The sequence below is a fragment of the Homalodisca vitripennis genome, chromosome 7, assembly GCF_021130785.1.
Source record: "Homalodisca vitripennis isolate AUS2020 chromosome 7, UT_GWSS_2.1, whole genome shotgun sequence".
Lineage (NCBI taxonomy): Eukaryota > Metazoa > Arthropoda > Insecta > Hemiptera > Cicadellidae > Homalodisca > Homalodisca vitripennis.
Window position 1 is genome coordinate 134,041,602 of NC_060213.1, and position 23,592 is coordinate 134,065,193.

Consider the following 23,592-nt stretch of genomic DNA (forward strand, 5'->3'; position numbering starts at 1 on the left):
CATAACGTCTCTTTTCCATACCTCTCCACCAGAACTTCTGTTTCACCCGGTCTAGTGTTTTTGCCACTGCGGCGTGTCCAGCTGTGGGCAAATCATGATTGATTCCTAATTATCTCCTGGACTAAGGAAGTTGGTACTACACAATTTTCTTTTCACACCGAGCTCAAACGGTACAGGACCTTCTCCGGGCTCATCCGGAAGTTCTTGGCTTGTCTCAGACCCTGAACTACGGGATCTTCGCGTTGACGTGTGTTCTAATTAACTCAAGGTCAACGACAGGGAGCACTTCCTGTTTAACCGCTCGCACTGCGCGACTTAGCCCATCCGCGTTAGTGTGTTTTTTTCCGGCTTTATGTTCTACCGTGAAATCAAACTCAGCTAGTCGCAACGACCATCTCATCAGCCTACTGCTAGGGTCCTTCAGCGACATCATCCACTTTAGAGCGGAGTGATCGGTGATTACTTTGAAAGGACGCCCCAACAAGTAGCATCTGAAATATTTTTGTACTCCCAGGACTAGACTAAGTAAGTAATTCGCGCTCGGTTTGTCGAGTAGTTCTTCTCGGCTGGGAATAATGTTCTAGAACAGTACGCTACGGGGTGGTTCCCGGCCATCTATCTCCTGTGAGAGGACTGCTCCTAAGGCAACAGTACTCGCGTCTGTCGCTAATATGAACGGCTTGGTAAAGTCAGGGTATATCAACACAGGGGCAGATATTAGTTTTGTCTTTTAAGAGATCAAAAGCCTCCTGACATTCTGGTGTCCACACAAATTCGCTATCCTGCTTGGTCAAACTCGAATAGTGGACGTCCAATGGTGGCAAAACCGTCAATGAAACGCCGATAATAGCCAGCCAAACCTAGGAAAGAGCGCACGTCCTTCACCGTAGTGGGCACAGGGAAGTCCCTTACAGCCGATACCTTTCCAGGATCTGGGTTCAACACCTTTCTTAGTGATTACATGACCAAGATAGCTGACTTCATTGACCACAAAATTACATTTACTAAGTTGTACTGTCAGGTTCACATTTTGTAATTTCGATAGCACTTCACGAAGGGCTTCCAGGTGTTGAAGGCAAGTCCCTGGAAAACAAAATTATGTCATCCAAGTAGACAAGGCATTTCTCACCTTTCAAGCCATTAACACTGAGTCCATTAGTCTTTGGAAAGTGGCCGGAGCCCGTGTTTAGTCCAAATGGCATACGCTGATACTCATAATGTCCGCCGGGGACATTGAATGCTGTGTTTTTGGTCGGCTATCTTCGTCAACTCGAATCTGGTGATACCCAGACCGGAGATCTAACGTCGTGAACATCTGGCACCCGCCAAGTGAGTCAAGTGTTTCTGTGATGTTCGGGAGGGGGTACACGTCAGGGGTGGTTCACCGCATTATTAAGTCCTCTGTAGTCGACACAAAACCTTAATTTAGGGGTACCGTCGGGAGATTTCTTAGGCACAAGTACTACAGGCGATGCCCACTCGCTCTGACTAGGAACAATGATACCTTTGTTTAGTTGATCTTTAACTAATTCGACAAGTGTGGCCTTCTGATGGTATGGTACGCGATACGCTTTTTTTGTAAATAGGGGCTGCATTCCCGGTTCGTATGACATGTGTCACTGCCGAAGTACAACCCAGAGGTTGGTCTTCACTGTGAGCAAGAACATTTTTGAATCCCATGAGAGTGGACTTCACAAGGTCTCGCTCGTGACTTGGCAGATGCCTAAGCTTCTCGTCGAAGCACGCCTCTAAGTCGGACTCGTCAGAACGACTCACCATGCCTACTCTTGCCTGTGGCCTTTTGTAGCTATGAAGTGCTATGTCGCGCACAACAGTGGCCAATTTCACTTTACCCTGTTGGTTCAGATGCAACCCGTGCTTTGTGTACATGTTATGGCTCAATTTTCCTTTGAGGTCTAGAAATTCAATCCTACCCTGTTGAATTTTATCTCTATTTTTAGCTAAATTTTGAATGATGGATTTAAGAATTCCGTTGGCATCTCCAAGTTCGGATTTGAGGTCTTGATCATAGCGGTCAAATATCGACAGAACAGTTACTCTCGCTTTCCACTTCACCGGAAAATTTTCAAATGCTTTGTTTCAGGGTTAACGGGTAAGGCGCACACTTGTCAACATCGTTTGTTCCCCCTATCAAGATCACCGTGTCGTTCTCGGTCAATGTATCAATAGTACTACCAAATTTCGAGGTTTACTTGTTTTAGTTTTCCATTGGGCATGAAAAAGACTTCTACATCAAAATTTCTAGGTAGTCTTTCGGATAGTATTTCCTGGAGTCCAACGACCATGACTGTCTGCTAAAACTAGTAGTTTTTTGTCGCACAGGATTTCCTCCCTCCACTGGTTGAAATCTCTGTCGAGCGTTCCTAACTTCAAGTTCTTGGGTAGAGTTAACTCCTCAGCACTTGCGTTTACGGTCTTGACCCAACAGCGGTTTCCTTTTACCTTTGTCAGGGTTCGAGCAAGATAAACACCGTGCATGATAAAGTCAGGGGGTTCAATCACAACGTCCCTTTCCTTCTAAGTCGTCGGAACCGGTGGCACATCGGTTAGTCTTCACTTGGATAATCTTTTCACACCGGGGCGGAATTTTCACATCGCTACAGCAGTACACATAACGTTTGCTGTTTTGGAGGTGCACAGCTAGCTGAGGGACGGTTAGGATCCGGCACGGCCTCCCCTTTCTTTATCCGATTTAAAACCAAATGTCTCCACCATACAACCGAAGTAGACCATGTTCAACATTTTATTTCTCCGTTTCCTTTGCCCAAATATCGCAACCAAGTACGGCTAGGTATCCCTTAGGGAGGTTCCCAACCACAAAATTTCCTACCACTTCAACGCCCGGTTTCATTTTTAAAGTCAACTCTTGTCGCCCGTAAGTTTTCAATGTCCTACCAGAAATACCTTTCAAAATTACGTCTGGTTTGGTGAGCTCAGCGGATGAGGCTCCTCTTTTTACGAGGAAACCCTGCGCTCCAGTTGTCAATTAGGACCTTTCCCTCTGCAATCTTCTATCTTACCGATGGCTACAAGTTCATCTACCACATCTCGAATCTCGGGGACGGTCCTGACCTGCTTCTCAGTAGTGCAGTTCTTACGAGTCGTACACATATTTAGGTTCACCTTAGTAGGTAGCTGGCGAAACAGCTTCCTTTAATTCCGGGGCTTCGTGTCGGTGGATCCACTTACCCCGCTTCCCGTTTCCCGAATGAGGTCTTTTAGAGTCTAGTCGAACTCTACAATCTTTCTGTATGTGGCCTGCCTTGTTGCAACGCCAGCACGTTATTCGACTAGAGCGGTCCTCTCTTTTATTCCTGCAGTCCCGAGAGATGTGGCCTTTCATATGACAATTAAAACATGTAATATCTGAGGTATTGGCTGCCTGGAACACCTTGCGTTCAGGCGTGGGACGGGCATTGCCCCGAGTCGGCCCGCGAGGAGGAGGAGGATATGCTAAGTCTGGCTCGAGTACACCCACGTTAGATGTTACCGCACGCGTGGTGACGGACCTCAAGCGTCCCGCTTCTGCCTTTCTACCCATCACTCTCAGTTGTTCAAGAGAGGGTAACATCAAAAAGAGCAAGCCGGTCTTGCAGCTGGGGATGTAAGTTATGCAATATTTGCCTAAGCTTTACTTCTTCCACTACGGGTGTTGACAGGCGACTGTACAACCCCTCCATCGCAGCGATAAATAAGTCAATGGGTTCCGTTTCGGCTTGAACTCGATTGAATATCTCTTGCTGTAGGTATATGTCATGGTCAGGATGTTGGAAGACCAGTTCCATATCCCTACACAGCTGTTCCCAGTTCTTGAGACGGCCTATCGTGGATCGATACCACGTTAGGGCAGGTCCCCGTGAACAAATCCACTGCCGAATCAAACAGTTCGGTTGTGGTGACCCCTCGAGCTCTGCGCTGTTCTTCTGCTCTCTGCAGAAACGCCCCTACGCTCTGTGATTGGCCGTCAAATTGTAAGCCCCATTTATACACAGGCACTCCTCTACTATGTGCGGATGACGTTAAGTTAAAATTTTGTTGCGGTGTGATCGCGATGGTTGAATCTATTTGTCGAGCAAGTGCACCGACAGTGATGTGGCTTGTTGCCTCTGGAGGCGAGTGCACATCCGCATTTTTGGGGCCGCGGGTCTGCTCGGCTGCTGAATTTTCAGCTTCGGCGTTTGCCGCGTCTTTCTTGGCTTCGGCCGCGTCTGCGTCACATAGTTCTTTGGTCTTATCCATTAACACCTCATGACGTTTTGCGATACTTTTGTCACCCAATGCGCCTATTGGTATACGTCCCGCCCTTAAATAGTTTATGCCACATCCTGGCTTGAAGACGCTGACCTTCCAGTGTCTGTATAGTCCCCCTCATATTCATTCGCGGGAGGCAGCCAATGACTTATATTTATCTTCACAGGCCTCCAGTTCCTCATCTACATTTAAGGAAGCTAAGGACAGCCTGATCAATAGGCGTACCTGCCTTAACACACTTCGTCAGCCGTTTTCTTAAATCCTCAGCCTTACCGGAAGTAGGGCTGTCCTCGGATTTTCAATTCATATTGATTCTTCCTTCCCCCTTTTTCAAGAGATACGCGTTCATAGTGTATGCCAATACTAAATTCCAAAGGGGAAATGAAAATTCCATACACTAACTCAACTCTTCAAATAATTTCAAAAATTGTCACGTTCAATTAATCAATTAATTTTTTTTTAATTACTCGTCATTAAATCATACCCTCACGCAAATATCTCTTCAAATGTCTAACTAATCATCACAGTTATACGCCCTAAGTCCACGTAGCGTTTTAATATTTTTAATTTAAAAGTCGATAAATTTAGTTCCTGATTTATGAATAAACTTTTTAGTCAATAACAAGTTTTAATATTGAATTAGTCACTAAGCTATTCCTCACACCGCCATAGGCACCCTACCGTAATCAGTAAAGTCCAAAAAATTTCGACTAAGTCCTTAGCTCAAAATATCGAATTAAATCCGAAAATTATCATAGAATAGCTAGTTATCACTTATTGAATCGTAACCGTTCAATTTAATTTTGCTTTGATTCTACTACTTATGTTGTAAGTTCATACTATCAATCAATAATAATAATAAATAATCCAATAATTAGTTAATTTTTATAGTATGTCAAATGCGCTGGCGTCCTTTTGACCTGACATGGAAAATTAGCCACAATGCGACTCTATAATTTTTCAGAGTCGATGTCTCAAGTTATTATTATTCTATTATTTTAATTTGACATTAAATTCAATCAATCAATTATAATTAATTATCAGCCATTTTCAATGACGCCCAGACGGCTTCCAACGCACTTTAACACACTTAGGTATGGTTATTCTAATATTTAGTTTTATACTAATACTAGGTTAGTTTTAAAAGCTTCTATTGTATGTTTAAACAGGTTAAGTTATAATTAGAATACTGTTAACTAAGAATAAGTAGCAGTTAACGTGGACTGTTAGGCTTCACTGCCTTTATGATTAGTCTGAACTGATGCCTAGATCAATGCATCACTATTAAATTTAAATACGTCTTCCAAATATGCTTTAATTTATAAATCGATAAATATTACCAGATTATTTTCAAATTTCTAACTAATTGATTAATATCTGTGCCCTTCCTCTAAAAAATATACAAAATAAATTTTGAATAGAAGAACTATTAATTAATCTGCTAGCTGATTATTATTGCTAGCTTAGGTTAAGCGTAATAGATTATTTTTACTTACTGGAATCGCTGATGATCCGCAGTCCCATCTCCACAGGGTTCCTCAGCTCCGTAGGACTCGCAGAAACGTGGAACAATTCAATCACGGACTTTTGAAAACCGCACCTTCACACCTGACACCACTTGTAACGGACGAGACGGGACTTGGGAATTAGATAATCAGAAAACTGTTGGCCGCAAAAATCTGATTTTAATTTAACCTTTCACATTAATAATTATTACAATACTATTCACATTCCCTAAACTGTAATTTTAAAATATATTAATCACTCATCAGCGAAACAGTAGGTTACGAATTTAAGATTTTAGAGGGAAGGGCAAACACGGAGCGACGCGTAACGTGCGAGTACCGGCGATCAACTCACTCCACGCACGTACTTTTTCGCTACAAATTTTTGTTAAAATGGCGGACTAGACTCCGTACGGTGCTGCTCCCAAACGATTTACTTGGGCGTAACAGAGTCTAGAAACGACACAACTTGGCCAGACACAGGCTGGAGTCAGCAGAATCAGCAAATTCCTCAGCCAGCTGCAGCTAAAGCTGCCACGGGTATCGGGCTACTTCCGCTAACAACTCAGTTGAGATCAACTAGAATATTCCGAGCAACTATTACTTGGACTTATATCTTACTAAATAAATATATAATAATCACTGTTCCTTATTTCCTTTTTAATAATTTAGGTGACGGTAGATATTTTGTAAGTAATAGTAACTTACATTTTACTGTTAGGAACAATGAAGAATCGTTGGTTGGTAATACTACAATATAAATACTGTAGTACTTCACTGGTCAATAATAATATTGACCTCACAGTGTCAAATGGTCAGGGGCTTTCTTAATGGGCCGTCACACCAGAAAGTCCCTGCAAGGTTTTGTCCATGAATTGTTGCCAGAGAGATGGTGCTACCTTCACCCCAAACATCAAACGATTTACTTTGTACATACCTTTATGGGTGCTGAGTGTCTGCATGTGTGCACTTTCTTCGTCCATTTTTCATGTGGAGGTAAGCATTAGAAATATCCAAGGTACAAAATAATTTTCCTCCGTTCATTTGAGAGAAGATTTCTTCAATCCTGGGTAATGGATGGTTTTTCGTCTTTGATCACCTTGTTTAAAGTCACTTTATAGTCAGCACAAATCCGTGTTTGACCGTTTCGGCTTGACAACAGGTACGATGGGTGTTCCCCAGTCTGAATGATCTACTTTTGTTATGATTCCACATTCTTCTAGTCTCGTAAGTTCATTTTCTACTTTACTTCTTAGGGAAAACGGTAACTTGTCTTGGTTTTACAAATATTGGCGTCGCGCCATCAGTAAGTCTAAAATGTCCCAGATATTCAGGTATAACACCAATTTTTCCATCATCAAATAAGTCACTAAATTCACTTAACAAGCTTCCTAGATTTGAAGTCTGACTCGTTGTAAGACTTTTAATCTCACCCCAATCTAATTTAACTTCTCTCAACCAGTCCCTTCCGAATATGGCGTCAACGTTTTGATCAATTAGGTAAAGTTTTCCAACAAACTTCTGAGTCTTGTACGTGCATTTAACAAATGTTACTCCTTTCGGTTTTATGGTTTCTCCTGTATAAGTTCGAAGTTTCAATGTTAGTAGAAAATATTTTCTGTGGGATGGCAAGCTTTTTTAAACTTGTTGTAAGACATTGTACTAAGAGCTGCACCAGTGTCTAATTCCCATGGGTAATGTCCTGCCTTCGATGTTGATGTTAACCATAAATTTGTCATTATTTCTGTCACTAATTACATTAATCTCATATTCATTCTCACTATTCAAGTCACTTTTGTTTTCAGTTTGATGTTGTCCAGGTTTCATTTGTAATTGAGATTTACTTTGCAAACAAACACTAGCTATGTGTCCAACTTTTCCACATTTTCGACAAGTTGCATCTATGAATCTGCAGCTATTAGCACGATGGGAGGGTGAACCACAACGATAGCATTTTCCTTTGAGCTTTTCAATGGCTGAATTTGTTGAACGTGGACTAAGTAGAGGTTTGGCCGAGGTGAGACTCTCTTAGATATGTTTTCTTTATTTGAATGTCTTTTGCTGAACCTGATTTAATTCAATGTGTTCAGTACGTGTTCGGCTAACAGTCATACTTTCTGCTTTGGCAAGCTCTATAGCCGAAGCTATGTTCACAATGTCCTGATAGGTGTGTTTCTCGCGGTCTTGGAGTAATTTAGTCCGAATATCTATGTCTTTCAATCCACGAATAAACTGTAACTTGAGAAATAAGTCTGCAACTGATTTACCGCAACCACAATTGAAGTTACAGTTAATTGGTCATCTTTCTTGAGAGCCACCGAGAATTCACTAACTGATTCATGTTCTTGTTGAGTCCGTGAAATGAATTTATGCTGCAAGGCCCACTGGCTTGGTTGCGGGTCGATAAAATCCTTAAGAAGCTGTACCAACTCGTCGTAATCTTTATCTAACGGGGTCCGTTGGGAGACAAATATCGTACAGTTCAGTTGTTGGTGCAGTTTGGAGTTGGGGAGGAGCATGTAGCAATGTGTAAACTTTAGTTTTTATCATCAGCTCTTTGATTCTTTAGTTGTAAAAATACTTCTAATCTTCTCACAAAATTTGAAATGGTTTCATCAGGGTGGTAGGGATTGAAATTTATATTCCCTTGAAGTGTAGTTTGAAAAACCGTACAAACAGCTTCACTTGGAGATGAAGTAGATGTAATGTTTGTGTCTTTGAGATTGTGTACCATTTCTTGTAATTTTGTTGTAAGGTTTAAAATACTCATCCTCCACATTACATCTGTATTCTATTTCATGTTCTAAATAGTTTTCATCTGTCAAACAATCAATGCCATTCTGAACCTGCTTGTAACGTTTCCCAGTATTCAGTCACAGCCTTGATTTTTATATTTAGTTCGGTTAATGTAGGGTTACCTTCAGCAAGTCTTTTGCCCTTTGAAAATTGGCCCTTAATAATAGATCGAGCTTTTTTTAGTTTTTGTAACTCTTCTTCTTCTTTAGTCATTTCTCCTTCTTTTTACCTCGTCGCCACTGTTAAATTACTAAAACTTATAAAAATAAGAAATAAACTGTAATCTGCCATAACATTGAATTGTATTTTCAGAACCACATTTTTTAAAACATAAACAAAAAACATCTGATGGATTAATTATAAAAGGCAAAATTAAATCAATCATATGTATCAGTTATGTTTTATATTTTGAGTGGCAAACCCCCCCCCCCACCATCATGAAATGATGCTGTATCTGTTGAAATAATGACTGCAGTATAGGATTGTAATAAAGTAACGGCTTGATATTTTTGCTTTAGTTTATTCTGAGTTCCAAACAATCTGAGAATGAACTGTCCTCTAAGCGCAGGGGCTGGCGAGTCCTACGGACTCGTAGGAATTGTGGGTCTTGGAGTTAGCTTCCAGAGAGGCGGTTTTCATTGAGGCGGACTTGGCCTTGTATGAGCTGCCGTCAATTCCCTTGGCGTCGACTTCCTTGACGGAGGACTGAGCGCTGTCCTTGTCCTGGCTGGTGGCAGTGTTGGAGGATCCCCTAGCGTACTTGACGATGCCATCAGTGTAAGCCTCGTCTTCCTTGTTGGCTTCAGCAGTCTTGGCGTCAGAGTTGGAGGCAGCGTTCTTCACGCTGGCGCTGTACTTCTCTACAGGCACACCAACTCCTACAACCTGAATAAATAAAAAACGATTGAGATCATAAAAATACATTGGTAAAATACACAACACAATATAGGTAAATTTACATTAATGCCAAAGATACTAATACAAATTTTAATATTTTGTCAAAATTCAAAAAAAAAATTTGACACATTTGTAGTGATGATCTTATTACAAAAATTGAACACATAAATATTATTTAAAATGATAGTTTTCTTGACATTGAATCAAGGAAAATATCTAACTAATATTTTGATCAGGATTGAAAACTGTTGCTACTTTAAATGGTATCGTACAAACCCCATGAGTTTGTTTTTCACTTCAATTGTTTAAAACTGTTTTTTTTTTATTTGAACATTTCCGCAAAGATCATTATTGAGCGATTAAAATGATTTTTCAATATTTATAATTGAAAGTTTATGCATAGGTTTACGTTAAATGTAAGTAAATAATAACGGTTTATTAAAAGATAATTAAGTTAAAATTTTACTCTCATATTAATACTTTTTAACATGTACCGTAATATGTTAAATATGGAATAATTTATAATTTTAAAACAAATAACATCGAATTGTATAGAGAAAAAGTCAAGCTTAGTTAAATTTTCAAGTTAAGTTAGTAATTCATTACTAGTTCTAAAAGATTATAATAAATTATTTATGGTTGGAACTACATGGAACAAACACACTACATTTTCCCATTAATTAATAAACAAAACGAGAAAACACTTACTGTTTTAACGCAGTTAGCAGAGGTGGTGCCCAGCTGAAACATAATAAGGATGACAATAAACAAATTGCATTACAATACTAAATTAAACTTAACTTGCTAATTTTTAGTTATAGTTTACCAATAGAAACTAATTTGTTTTGATATGTTCCACTTTCAAAACACTATAATAAATTATGGGAAACGCAAACATTGCTAGGGCGATATCATGGTTTGAATAAAGTAAAAAAATTATATCTGAAAAAACAAAATGTCATAATGCGTTTGTATCAGCTTTTGAATAAACTTAATACTTATTTAGTATTGATACGATATTTTAAAGCTGTCAATGATTTTGAATTGATACATTTACAAGTAAATTTAATGCAGGAAATCGGTTCTAAAAACTTCTTTGAGTAAAATCATTGCATATTTAAAATAATATTTTAACAAGTTCTAATGACGGTAGTAGATGGTCTTTACTAATATTTTCAACGTGTTTTATATTTATATTGTTTTTAAGTAAAGAATAGAACCACTTCTTAACAAATGCGGAATTCTATTTAAAATAGTAAGTATTTAAATTATGTGTGACTATTCATATAAAATTAGACTGAGGTCTAAAGTAACATTAAAAAAATTATAAAGTTTTAAATATGGATTGAATTTTCTGCAAATTTTGGGAGTTCTTCTAATTGCAATACAACAATTAAAATTGCAGCGACAGAAAAGTTTTTTTTTATATTACAATTCTTATTATTATGGTGGATGTTTTGTAAATATAATGAAATGCGTTTGGTTTTTATCTGGCTCGAAATATAATAGTGAAATTTCTCCAAACATATCGAATGTAGAAGCAGACGATAAAGGAGAAAATATAGCATCAATAGACTATCGGAAGAACTCACGATGGCGAGGGCGACGATGGCAAGGGAAGCAACGGCTACGGAGGTCCTCATGATGAGACAATGACAGTACAATACAGTCAGTGACTTGCCAAGATAGCGGCGGCGATTATATACCCGGTCTCTACATGTAACACCTGTTCATCAATGCAGTTGTGCATCTTCGTTCTTAAATTATGATTAATAATTTCTTAATTTGAAGATGGCATTCTACCATATTGTGATTACGTTTGTTGTTTTAAGGGGATCGACGCCAATAATAATGCAGTATGCAACTCGTTGTAAATTAAAGTGTAGTACAACATAGCTTTCTCTCATAGTTACGAGTTCGGTATTATAACTTCCTTTGTTTGGAAGTAACCCTAACCTGATCATGCATTGATCAGTTTTCATTGTTCTGCACTTATATTTTAAAGTATTTTTTTAAGTAATTTTATATTTTAAATAAAGTGTTATATATTCTGTAAAAGAATAACAAGTATCCAAAATCTTGCTATCCTTTCAAGTATTTAATTGTTGCACGTAATAATAAACACGTAGTTAATGTAATACAAATAATGTATTACAATCTATACTGTTACATACAAACCTAATGGCATCTGTCTGTGTATACTGAAACTTTACATGGAAATTCGTAGGATTCCAAGTTAATTTATAGACATATTCTTATTTCAAAAATCTCTCCTGGATACGCCTAACTGGTCTCTAAAAGTTGCGAAAATTCCATCATGGTCTCTAAAGTTGCATTACAGTAAACAAATATTATCAACTGAAGGATCATGTGAAATGTAATCAACGGTATCCTTGCATCTAGCTCCTCGAGGGGGCGGAAATTTAAATTCTGAATATAAACATCACACAATGTACATACGGCATCCGATACAGAAACAGAGACTATCAACCAAAGTAATCTAGAAGACTATACGCAAACCTCGGTGGATCGAACTTTGACAAATGAAAATGACGTTTCTCCAAAAAAATCTATGAATCTGAGAAGATCAAGAGTGAAATATTCTCCAAAATATTGTATAGATTTTTATCTCTGATGAAAGGTAGAATGTGATGATAAATGACTTCCATTATTTATGAAAGTATGTCATATTAACACCAGCTGTTTTATAATAATTTATGTTAGTTTTCCTCTGCATTAATATTACTGTTTATTATGTGTTGTTCTAACTGAATAAAACCTAAACGTTTTCAAACATTTATTTTCTTATAACACATAATAATTGTAATAATTTTGTCAGTATGATTATGTGCAGGACGATGTATTCATATGGATGTATGCAGGACAGTGATGTTTCCAGCTTTGAGTATGACGTAGGAGATATTATACCATATTCTGAACTGATGTTGAACACTTTAAACCCCACAATGAACCATACGAGTATCTGCATCTTTTGTGGAAAGTGACCAAACATCGAGATATAGGTCGGCTGATCCATGATGTTGGACAAAAAATAAACACGAGTTTTGGTCACTTTCAATTTATCCAAACATTATATCCTGTGGCTTAAAGAACAAATAAAGTCTATGGTCAGCTGTTTCACACAAATTTAGTTTTGAGAAAATTTAATAGACACCACTTGTTACGTAAAAGAATCAAAACTATAGCTCATTTCATTATACCACTTGTGTTACTATATCATACTAGCAGTTTCCCGCGACTTTGCACGCAATTTCCTGTTGAAAAACAGTACACTATACTCACGTATTCTTTTTCTGTCACATTCTTAAACACTCCTGAGATAATTGATAGTCGTTCCTTCGTGAGACTCTTGGACGCATTATGAGGGTATGAACCATAATTCCTGCGTCTGTCTTTCGGGCTTTTTGCTAGGTGTTACGGTGTACAATTACTTTATATAGATGAATGTCGATTTTAATTCGGTTATAAGGAATCTATTTTTTGTCTAAGATATTTCCAATATTATTTTTGAGTTTGCCTTGTGCTCCGATCAAGAAAATGTATCAATGAAAACCAATTTCGATCATAAAGCGTCTTCTTTCGGCTCTTTTCATTTACCTTCAATCTAACCAAATTCGATTACCTTATGTACGAACTTTCACGGCTTTGTACAATGAGGTGGTTTTTATAACATCGTTCAGTAGTATTTTCATTGCATTAGATAGTTTATCATTGGTCCAATCTAACTTTAAAATTAGGTAATAACTTCGTCTATGTAATCTGCATTAAACTACTGATCAAGCACTTTACAATAATATATTTTAAATGTAAACAAATGTTTCTGCCTCTTTGATGAACTTCACCTGAAAGTATTAACAGCTGTAAAGTATCAGTTCACTTTGTATTACGTGTCGTGCCGTAGTCTGCCGGATCTAATGTGAAACATTCCAAAATCAACAACTACTTAGAAATTAAAAATTAACAAAAAAAAGGAAAATTTTCCAGTGGACCAAATTTTGAATCTAAATCATTCTCGAATCCCCTTCAACACACACATAAACTTTCATCAAAATCGGTCCAGTCGTTTAGGAGGAGTTCAGTCACATATACACACGAAACACAAGAAATATATATATATATACAACATCTTCTTTATATATATAGAAGATGTTCAAATGTCATATGATTGTACTCAGTTTGTTTACTAATTTGTTTCTCGTTGCCATCATACTAGTTACCCATGAGACCAATGTAAAATATTCACTAACGCTCAGCCATGCGTTAGAATAGAAGGTTGGGCAGGATCCATCTATGCCAGTAACTTAAACAATTTCAATTATGTTGAAGATGAAGCTTGTATTGGTTACTATTAACTTAATTAAATTTAAAACACACAAACGAATACTTAAAAACTTTTATTTTATGAGGCCTTTCGATAGCAAATATGTTGTGATGTTTCTGACGAAGATAGCCTTGCTATCGAAAAGCCTCACAAAATAAAAGTTTTAAGTATTGGTTTGTGTGTTTTAAATGTAATTGAGCTAAATTATGTACTAGTTTGAGATATAAAGCTCTAGTTTCCACTGTTCTTCTTCTTTTATGACTTTCAAATGAGGTAGCACTTAATTGATCTTTATATTTAAACATTTTGAGCCGCACCCCCTAAATCCCATTTTGGGGAAATGGGCAAAGTTGTAACAATGACTAAAAAGTTCACGTTTATCTTTATCCATCAAAAACTAAACAGAGTGTGTCCATACTTTTAACTCACACGGTATAGGTCAATTCTTTCTCGAGATACCGTGCAAATTGACATGCAGATAGTCAGATGTACAGACATACAGAAATGAAATGTTTCCATTCTTCGAATAATAAGCTTCGGTAACGCTCAGCCAATAATTAATTGGGAACATGTATAAAGGATTTATTTGTTGTGTTCAAGTTGTATCGAAAGCATGAATGCGACTCACCCTTGTGGCTAAGGAAGGACGTTCAGGATCTCGCTTACATCAAACCCACTCGCCACCAATCTGTAAGTTACCTAAATCTACCTCTTTTTATTGCAAGGATTATTTAATTATTCCTCCTACGATGTAAAGGTTCACAGGTACTGAGTGAATGGCTAATGGGTTTAAGATTAAGACTAATGGGCAATAGCACGAAGATTTCTAAAAACATCACTGGGGTTTAAGGGAAACCTTTAATCGAATCAAAATACAATTTTGACACAAATAATGCCTTTTTTGGCCGGCAAGGACAAATGGTGAATCGCTGTAGTTATCCAAAGTTACTGCCTAATGGCGTTTATACCACTTAATCCTTTTTTATATGGAGATTAGGAACACCATAAAAATGTAAAACATAATCGAACACCAATGAATTAACAGTTTAAGATACTGTCTGTGGTGCAAAAAGTAGGTGGCCTTCATTTGTCGAACCAGTGAGACCGTGGCTGCTCCTGTTTTTGTGACACGGTGCAGGAAACTCTTGGCGAAATATCTGCGCCTTCTGAACGAAGGCTTACATGGTTTCTACAAACGCTGTTTTTATCAGTCATACAGCATCCACATGAAATTCCAATATGAATTTTGCCTCTCAGGTACTTAAATTCTCTCCACCAACCAATTCTCCCCCTAATTCACCTTTAATGTCCTGTAGTTAAAATATAATTTTAATGTATAAGCTACTAAACAATTTAAAATACGAGATCGGCCTAGACGTTCTTCTGCTAAAAGGATAAACGGTTAAATTTTCTTTCTGTCTCTTACTCAGCATCTTAATGAGACGAAAGCACTTATAGTATAGGAGCTAGCAACGTTTTCGAGAGAGAATTTCAGGTCAGCTGAAATTTTGATATGCTGTCTTTCTTCCTCTTCGGTTGGAGTCCGGGCTATCTGGCTGGCGGTAGTGGTTGCGTTTATTAATGCGCATCTTACCTGCACAGGTAAAAATCCTGGAGCGCTTCGGCAAATGGACAACATGGCGTCAGTCTAAAGTCACATGTTTGTGTATTTGTGATGTTTATTTATTAATTTCGCTACAATCGCCAGTGGTAAAATGAAATGTGTTTCTGTAAAGGACATAAAGATAAAATCATTCTTTTCGTGGTTGATAAACTGAAGAAGTACCAGGAAGTTTTGAATATACGTTTAAAATATAAATTAAAGTACCGTGACATTGAACTGCCTACTGAAATAAATGAGACAGGTGATAGGAGAGAGACAGTTTGAAGTGCTTTTTTTTAATTACACAAAACAAACATGTGACTTTAGACTGACGCCATGTTGTCCATTTGCCGAAGCGCTCCAGGATTTTTACCTGTGCAAGTAAGATGCGCATTAATAAACGCAACCACTACCGCCAGCCAGATAGCCCGGACTCCAACCGAAAGAGCAAGAAAGACAGCATATCAAAATTTCAGCTGACCTGAAATTCTTGTTTTAGAAACGTTGCTAGCTCCCGTACTATTAGTCATTGCACAGCACTCTTCAACCAGATATTTTCCCTCTTCCAAAGGCTTTTCATTTACCCTAGACGTAATAATCCCCCAGATGTTCCGCAATTATAACATAATCACCAACTTCTCCTGGAAGTGACAAGTACAAACATCTTCGTTTTGCTGTTGGTTTTCTGCTTCCGGAAGTAAAATCTATCCATTTTGGGCATTTAGGCTTGAGTCAATGGCTTAAGAACATTTTGCATAACCTTGTCGTAAAGAAGGGTTTGTAATACCGGCTGTAAAGCGTTTTCCTACCAGTTCAAACAGTTTTTCTTGGTCGAAGATGCTCTATTCCCTTGGTAACCACCCATAAAAGACATTTATTTATTTATTATAAGCTTCACATAGGTTTATAATGTTCAGCATAGCTAAAGATAAACATATGAATTGTCAATGTAAAAAAAAACTAATAAACTAAACTAAACTAATCAAGAAATAGTTACATATCTGCAAAGCTTAGTCTAAAAATTCAACAATAAGAACTAGTAAACAACTGTTATTCATTTACGTATAAGTATTCATCAACTAAATAGTATGTCCGGTAAATAAGGTAGCATTTTATGAAAGTTTTAAATGCATTTATGAAATTCCCCCTCTTTAGATTTGGAGGTAATTTATTATAGACTATCTGGTTCCCGCGGTTTCGCACGCTTTTCGTGAGCTTGGCCCGTGCATGAGCATTTCTGGTTCAAGTGAATTATACTTCCAACGCCGATTTAGAGTTTGCCTTGCTGCCATGATCAAGAAAATCTGTAAAAAGTGTATCTTTATAGCCATTGTACACGTATATTTACTTTATTCTAAAGTGGTCTAACACTCAAGCTTTCACAAATATCATAACTTAGCGCCTTCAAACAGTGTTAGGCTATTATACGTTACTGTCTCATAATTGCAGTTTATAATGTGCAGGCGCTTTGAAGACCTTCATGTATTGCACCGGTGCCTTGTGGTGAGTTACATCAATGCGCATAGTATATAAACCTTCTCCGTGTAAAAATACATAAACATACAAATTTTCATAATGATCGGTCAAATAGTTTACGATTCCTTAATGGAAAAATACACAAACATTCATTTATATAACACACACACACACACACACACACACACACACACACACACACACACACACACACACACACACACACACACACACACACACACACACACACACACACACACACACACACACACACACACACACACACACACACACACACACACACACACACACACACACACACATATAAAACTTTTTTTCTATAAAGGCTGTATGTTCTTTCCATGAATTATATACAACTAAACCCAGAAATTTACATGACGATGTTACTTTAATATTAGTTAGGTTAAAGTTAATATACGTGTTTGCCGATTGGAGTGTTGAGAATATTAATAATTGGCTTTTATTTTCATTGAGCAGTAGCCAACTGCTCAAAGTGGCACTCATTTGCTGAGAACCACTGTCCGACTTCGTCAGTTTCTTGATTAATTTTATTCTCTAAATCATCAAGAGATTTTGTTTTTATAGTAAGATTGGTGTTGTCTGCAAACAGAACTACAGATGATGTAGTTAGGTTATGTGGTAAATCGTTCACGTAAATGAGAAATAGTAGTGGACCCAGCACTGAGCCCTGGGGAACGCTACGATCATTGAGTTGCCAGTGGGAAGAAATGATCGTGGAGAAGGAAAGAAGCACAAGCTCAACAGTAAATACCATCAGATAAATATTTGAACAAAGCTGTGAGAGAGATACTTGATGATGTGTTCAGAGACAGGACATTTATTTTGTACGTGTACTCTACTGCACAGCCATCACACACTATCTCAGCAGAATTAAACGTCCCTCACGTCTTTCGGAAGAGTGATTTGTCTTTCCTCTGGAATCAGGTGACTTGTGAAAAGTGTTTGGCCATTAAGCGACTATATCTGAACTGATTACGTTACATCTAGGCAGTAGAATACCGTTCTAGAATAGTGTAATCTGTTTCAAGGCTTCTTTCTTAGTTCTAGAAACTGCCTTGACAATATTTATTTATCAGGACAATTTTCATATGTTCATTTCCAAACCATTCGACTCCGTTCAAAATAAATTGCAGTTTAAATGAAAATGTGAATTGAAATTTTTATGTAACACGTTGACTACGGCTGTTGCGGTGATACGCGTGCATGATGTTACACTACTTAAGGTCACTCAATACATAACCGCAGTAAAGGTGTTACTTAAAGGTGTTCATCGTCAAATTAAAAGCAGCAATTATAGCTTATTCAGGTATTGATTAGGTTCATGCTGGCCTTAGGTGTTATTAGGCATTCGACGTTTTGAAAACAAGATATTAAAGCATCTGCACCTGGACATTGATAGTCCATAAACAAAGAGCCGATGTGCGTCGTATAGGAACACAGCTTAGTTTTTATTGAAACTGATAGACATGTCCCCTAAGAAATAAATGTATCTTCACCCACGCTAGTTTGTGTGAAGGTCAAAATATTATGGTATCAAGAGGGTTAAAATGTTAAAATTATATTTTTTTCTCAGGTCACATTTTTCTAAGCTTACTACAGATGAAACCAATCATAAGACGCGTAAATAAATATTGAATGAGCGTAAGCAAACCACAAACAAAGTGTTGCAGTCTCTTCATCTAGTGGACTGACGGTGAAATGACTATTATTTATGTGTATGCCGGTCAGATTTAAGTGTATCAAGTTAGGAAAAAGAATGTGAGAAAACAAATATCGCTTCATATTCTAACCCTTCTGACGCCTTCCCATCACGACCTCCACCAAAACTAGCGCGGCTGAAAATCGATCTCTTTCTAAGGGTAGTGCCACATTACGCTTAATTATTTTGTCTCCGGGCGTTTTGGCAATTATAATATTGGGTTTGGATGTGTCATATTTAGCGACAAAATCGCGTGCTTCTATGGCTCTATATACACATTTATCTGCGAATATCTCTTTCTTCAATAAAACCAGATTTGATGTAGTTATTCCTGTGAGATTAAAAAGATAATATTTTGCGTTCACCAAATGCATTCTGCGCTTCTTACTAAAGGCCAGTGACGTACACGTATATGTTTTTAAAGCAGAAAATTAGTAATTTGAGCTGTGTTTTTAATGGTCTAATGCGATAGTTTGTAAATAAATTTTATCTTGAAGATTGACTTCTTGAGATGAACAGTTTTTTTTTTCGAAAATTTAGGAAGTAGTTTTAAATTGTAGCTATTTTATAAGGAAAATTCTATTATTATTCAAAATGTGGTATAGTTTTATAAACATATGAATTTGTATCAATATGAACTTCTTCGTAAGTACCAACCATACCTAAGAAAAAACCCTGTCGATAATTACAGTATATGTTGTTGGTTATGTTTTATATTTTGAATGGCAAGCCCCCGCCTCCCTCATGAAATGATGCTGTATCTGCTGAAATAATGACTGCAGTATAGGATTGTAATAAACTAACGGCTTGATATTTTTGCTTTAGTTTATTCTGAGTTCAAAACAATCTGTGAATGAACTGTCCTCTAAGCGCAGGCGTGTGATTTGACCTCGTAACGGCTGGAGGTCTTGGTGTCAGCGTCCAGAGAGGCGGTCTTCACTGAGGAGGACTTGGCCTTGTATGAGCTGCCGTCAATTCCCTTGACGTTGACTTCCTTGACGGAGGACTGAGCGCTGTCCTTGTCCTGGCTGGTGGCAGTGTTGGAGGATCCCCTAGCGTACTTGATGTTGCCATCAGTGTAAGCCTCGTCTTCCTTGTTGGCTTCAGCAGTCTTGGCGTCAGAGTTGGAGGCGGCGTTCTTCACGCTTGCGCTGTACCTCTCTACAGGCACACCAACTCCAACAACCTGAATAATCATGCTTAAGATCAGAAATTTATTGTTGTAATGTAGAAAACATAAGTAGGTAAAAGTGTGAAAGAATTCCGTGAGTGTTGATGATTTTGGTGAGTAAATAAAATACACATAAGAGAAAGAGTATGAAAATATAAAATATGTTTGTGCGACACGAATACAACACAGTATTTGTAAGAGAAATATATAAAGCCAACAAGTGTTGTTCATGAGAGGTTTTCTATTTTCACATTGAATATTACCAAAAACTAATACAGTGATTCGAGTCAATTTTGAATTTGAAAAGAAAAGTGGATGAAATGAGATCTTTTTTACATTGATCAGCATTTCAAACGCGTCTACAGTCAATTACCAAACATGTAAAAATATCTTTTTAGTAATGGATATTCGTGACAAAAGCTCATAATTTTATGTATTAGTAGATACGTGCGATTGTCGTAAAATGATAACAAAAATATTGTTTAATTCAATAACAAAACAAAGAGTGAGATTATGTATATAAAATATTAAAACCTGAAACAAATTTTTACTAAACTTTTTAATACAAAAATAAATGTAAACACTTACTGTTTTAGCGCATCCAGCAGAGATGGTGGGGACCAACTGAAACATAACACGGCGGGAAAATAAATTACACAAGTTCATTGCTTAGAGATTCGTTTCACTTACAAAATAAGGGGTAATCATTATAAGGTAGTAAAAGGTAATAATGTACCTATTCTTCTAAAATACTAAGAGTAAATGTTGTCAATGAATTATCGATTACAATATATTCATGTCGGGTAATTATGTTCTTTTATTGTTCTTTTATTAGTAAAAAAAAATAAAACCCTTACATTCAATCCCAATTTTTGTAATGCATTTGATTATAGTTTTCTGTCAAACATAGTACGAAATCGTCTGCAATAAAATATTCTGAACATACCGCTGAATTTACAAATTACACACAAACATGTATGGATTTAATTTTAGAGTCTTCCATGTTTGGAAATATTTACAACTAATGATTGAGGTATATATATGACTAATATTGAAATCTTGCCAAGATTAACCACTGTTTTATTCTTTGTAAACGTTTCGATGTGTTTCAAATAATGAATATGAGATGTGTATGGGTTTTCTCATTAACATATCAACAAGAATAAGTGTTATTAATTCAAAATAATACATTTTAACATATTTAGATGAACACTGAGAATTAAAAGCTGAAGACTAAAGTTGTACAAATAATTAATAATCCACACAGTTTTTAAATGGTGGATATCAACTCATTATTTCTATTGTTTTTCGTCTTTGGAGATAAATCAATGGCAGAACAGGTTTCAAAGATTTCAATTCATTAATGGCTTGTGCATTGTGCTTAAAATGAATCCGCTTGGTGTAAAGGTATGATTATTTATTATAGATACATGAATAACAACTGGATTACGGATTTGTTTCAAACGTACGTTAGAAATATTAGGAGCAACCTATAGACAGTAACTAATACTTGATGTTGCAAACGAATATTTCATGTTACAGGTAAAATATCAGTAATACAAACATGCTTGGTTTGAACAACAACTCAACATCGGCTTTATAAAGTATACAAATATATATTACATTTTTTTTAAGTAAGCTATTTAAGAAAACTCTTGCTTTTAAAATTGAACTGTGTGTATAACTGAATCGTTATTGAAGGTTACTATTAAAAAATTAAAACCAGATTATTAGACTATTTTAATATTTATATAAATTGGAATTATTACTAAAGAATTAACTAACGATGGCGAGGGCAACGATGGCAAGGGAAGCAACGGCTACGGAGGTCCTCATGATGAGACAGTGACAGTACAGTACAGTCAGTGACTTACCAAGATAGCGGCGGCGATTATATACCCGGTCTCTACATGTAACACCTGTTCATCACATGTAAACAAAATAGATCACTCGGCGTCGTAATATTGATAGATTATAAATTGCTAAATACGTTTTGGTTCATCAAGACAATGATCCTTCTCCACATCAAATTTACACAAGCTGTTAAAATGAATTGGATACATTTTCTAAATTGTCAATTCAGTTTGTGGGCTCTGTTTCCTTATTAAGTGAAGTGTATAGCCTATATTTATTTACAAAGTATAATCACAATATATCCTCGAAAAGTCTATCTCTAAAGGTAGCTTCACATTAAAAGATGGCCTTCATTAAAATCGATATGGGCTGTGAAAATAAGTTTTTGAATGGAGGTACATTATTAAAACTGTATATCTCGAAAATTCTTCAAAAATTGTACTACTTGTACTCCTCCCAATCTTGTATCCCACGACAGTAAAAGTAAAAATATTAAACAACTACATGAAGTTCGGTTGGAATCATTTTCTCTGCGCATAGAAATCATGATTATAAATTGATCTTACAGCTACAGACAAGCCAATGTAAGACCTTAGAAGGATAAGCATGTTTACAAGTTCCATTTCTAACACTAATAACACCAATTGAAATTTTCAAACATAACTAAAAAATATCAGTGCGTAAAATAATAAAATTAATAGTACTATTCTTGCTTATCACTTGGAATCAATATACAGTTCATATTGCATGTACATTCAAGATTACTCGATATAGGGCCACAATGAAGGTGTTATACATTTATGAGGTGGAGTCCGTTAGCACCGAATCTGCCAGAGCCGAATAGTGAAATCGTCCTCCAAGACCGAAAACGAAACTTTTCTATAGCTCCGAATGATTCGACGTTCACGGACAGGAGTGCAAATTATTCTGAGCTATCGGACCAAGGCATAAAAAATTCGAGGCTCACAGACGATTCTAATTTTCGGCACTAACGGAATCCAGGACGATTCGGAGTTGGGGGACTGTTTCAATATTCGATCCTAACGGACTCATGTGTCTTTTGGTGGAGTACGTTAGCACCGAATCCGCCAGAACCGAACAGTGAAATCGTTCGCCAAGACCGAAAATGATACTTTCCTATAGCTCCGAATAAATCGACGTTCACCTACCGGACCCACCCCATTTATCACATAATATTGTAAAAATGTTATGTTAATTTCTTATTAATATTTTTTCAATTCGAGCACCAAGAAACTACGCGACAAATGTATGACAACTTTGATGCTACAGAAGACACCATCAACTATCATATACTACTAGATAACACATAATGGTTGATTAACAACAACATGAGTACATTTTTTGGTTGAGTAGCCACTGTCTTTCTTATAAAAGCAATTCACAATTGCATTACTTCTCAACTTTCAATAGTTAATTTATTTATTAACTTATTCAAACTATCGTGGATTACTAAAATATTTATTGATATTTAATATCCAGCATCAGCAATCTAATAACTATGATTCGATACAGTTGTTATGCAGTCAATTATTGTTAGTTTATTATTTATTTAATAGACTTCTTAGACACGGGATTGTATATGACAAGTGGATATTGTTGAAGGTATTTTATTTTTTACTTGTGTTGTTAAATGTGCCACATTCTGTAATCATCATTCTGTAATATTCACCATCTGCTGCACGTTGCAAAAATATGCGAACGCCTTGAATAAGTAACATATGACGATTAATTTATAACTCATTAAAAGTTGATTTATAGTGGATCTATCTATCTAGCTAATATTTTATGTCATCAGAAAAGTACATGTCTCGTGCCACGTTAAAGATGTTAACGGTTATGTGTTATATAATCTCTTGTAGAGCAAGAGAAGATCCTGGTCCTTGTACTTGTTGATGTCATTTGGATTTTAGAATT

The 23,592-nt window shown here is 36.8% G+C and overlaps 2 protein-coding genes across 4 annotated transcripts in view; one reads left to right on the top strand and one right to left on the bottom strand.

The window, feature by feature from the left end:
- Nucleotides 1–23,592, top strand: part of LOC124366355 (trichohyalin-like) — a 68,094-nt gene that overhangs the window by 14,933 nt on the left and 29,569 nt on the right. The gene's annotated exons all lie outside the window — the stretch shown is intronic.
- On the bottom strand, nucleotides 9,078–21,686 carry LOC124366357. Of its 3 annotated transcripts, XM_046822850.1 has the most exons (4): nucleotides 21,589–21,686; nucleotides 20,392–20,427; nucleotides 19,545–19,818; nucleotides 9,078–9,184 (listed from the first exon to the last, which is right to left on the bottom strand). In XM_046822850.1, exons 1-4 carry the CDS (start codon nucleotides 21,637–21,639, stop codon nucleotides 9,132–9,134), a joined length of 414 nt encoding a protein of 137 aa, XP_046678806.1. In that variant the 5' UTR covers nucleotides 21,640–21,686; the 3' UTR covers nucleotides 9,078–9,131. The 3 variants fall into 3 exon arrangements, with proteins under 3 accessions (XP_046678806.1, XP_046678808.1, XP_046678807.1); XM_046822852.1 differs by lacking the exons at nucleotides 19,545–19,818; nucleotides 20,392–20,427 and adding an exon at nucleotides 10,179–10,211 and having other exon boundaries at nucleotides 9,078–9,458; nucleotides 21,589–21,673; XM_046822851.1 differs by lacking the exons at nucleotides 19,545–19,818; nucleotides 20,392–20,427; nucleotides 21,589–21,686 and adding exons at nucleotides 10,179–10,211; nucleotides 11,063–11,188 and having other exon boundaries at nucleotides 9,078–9,458.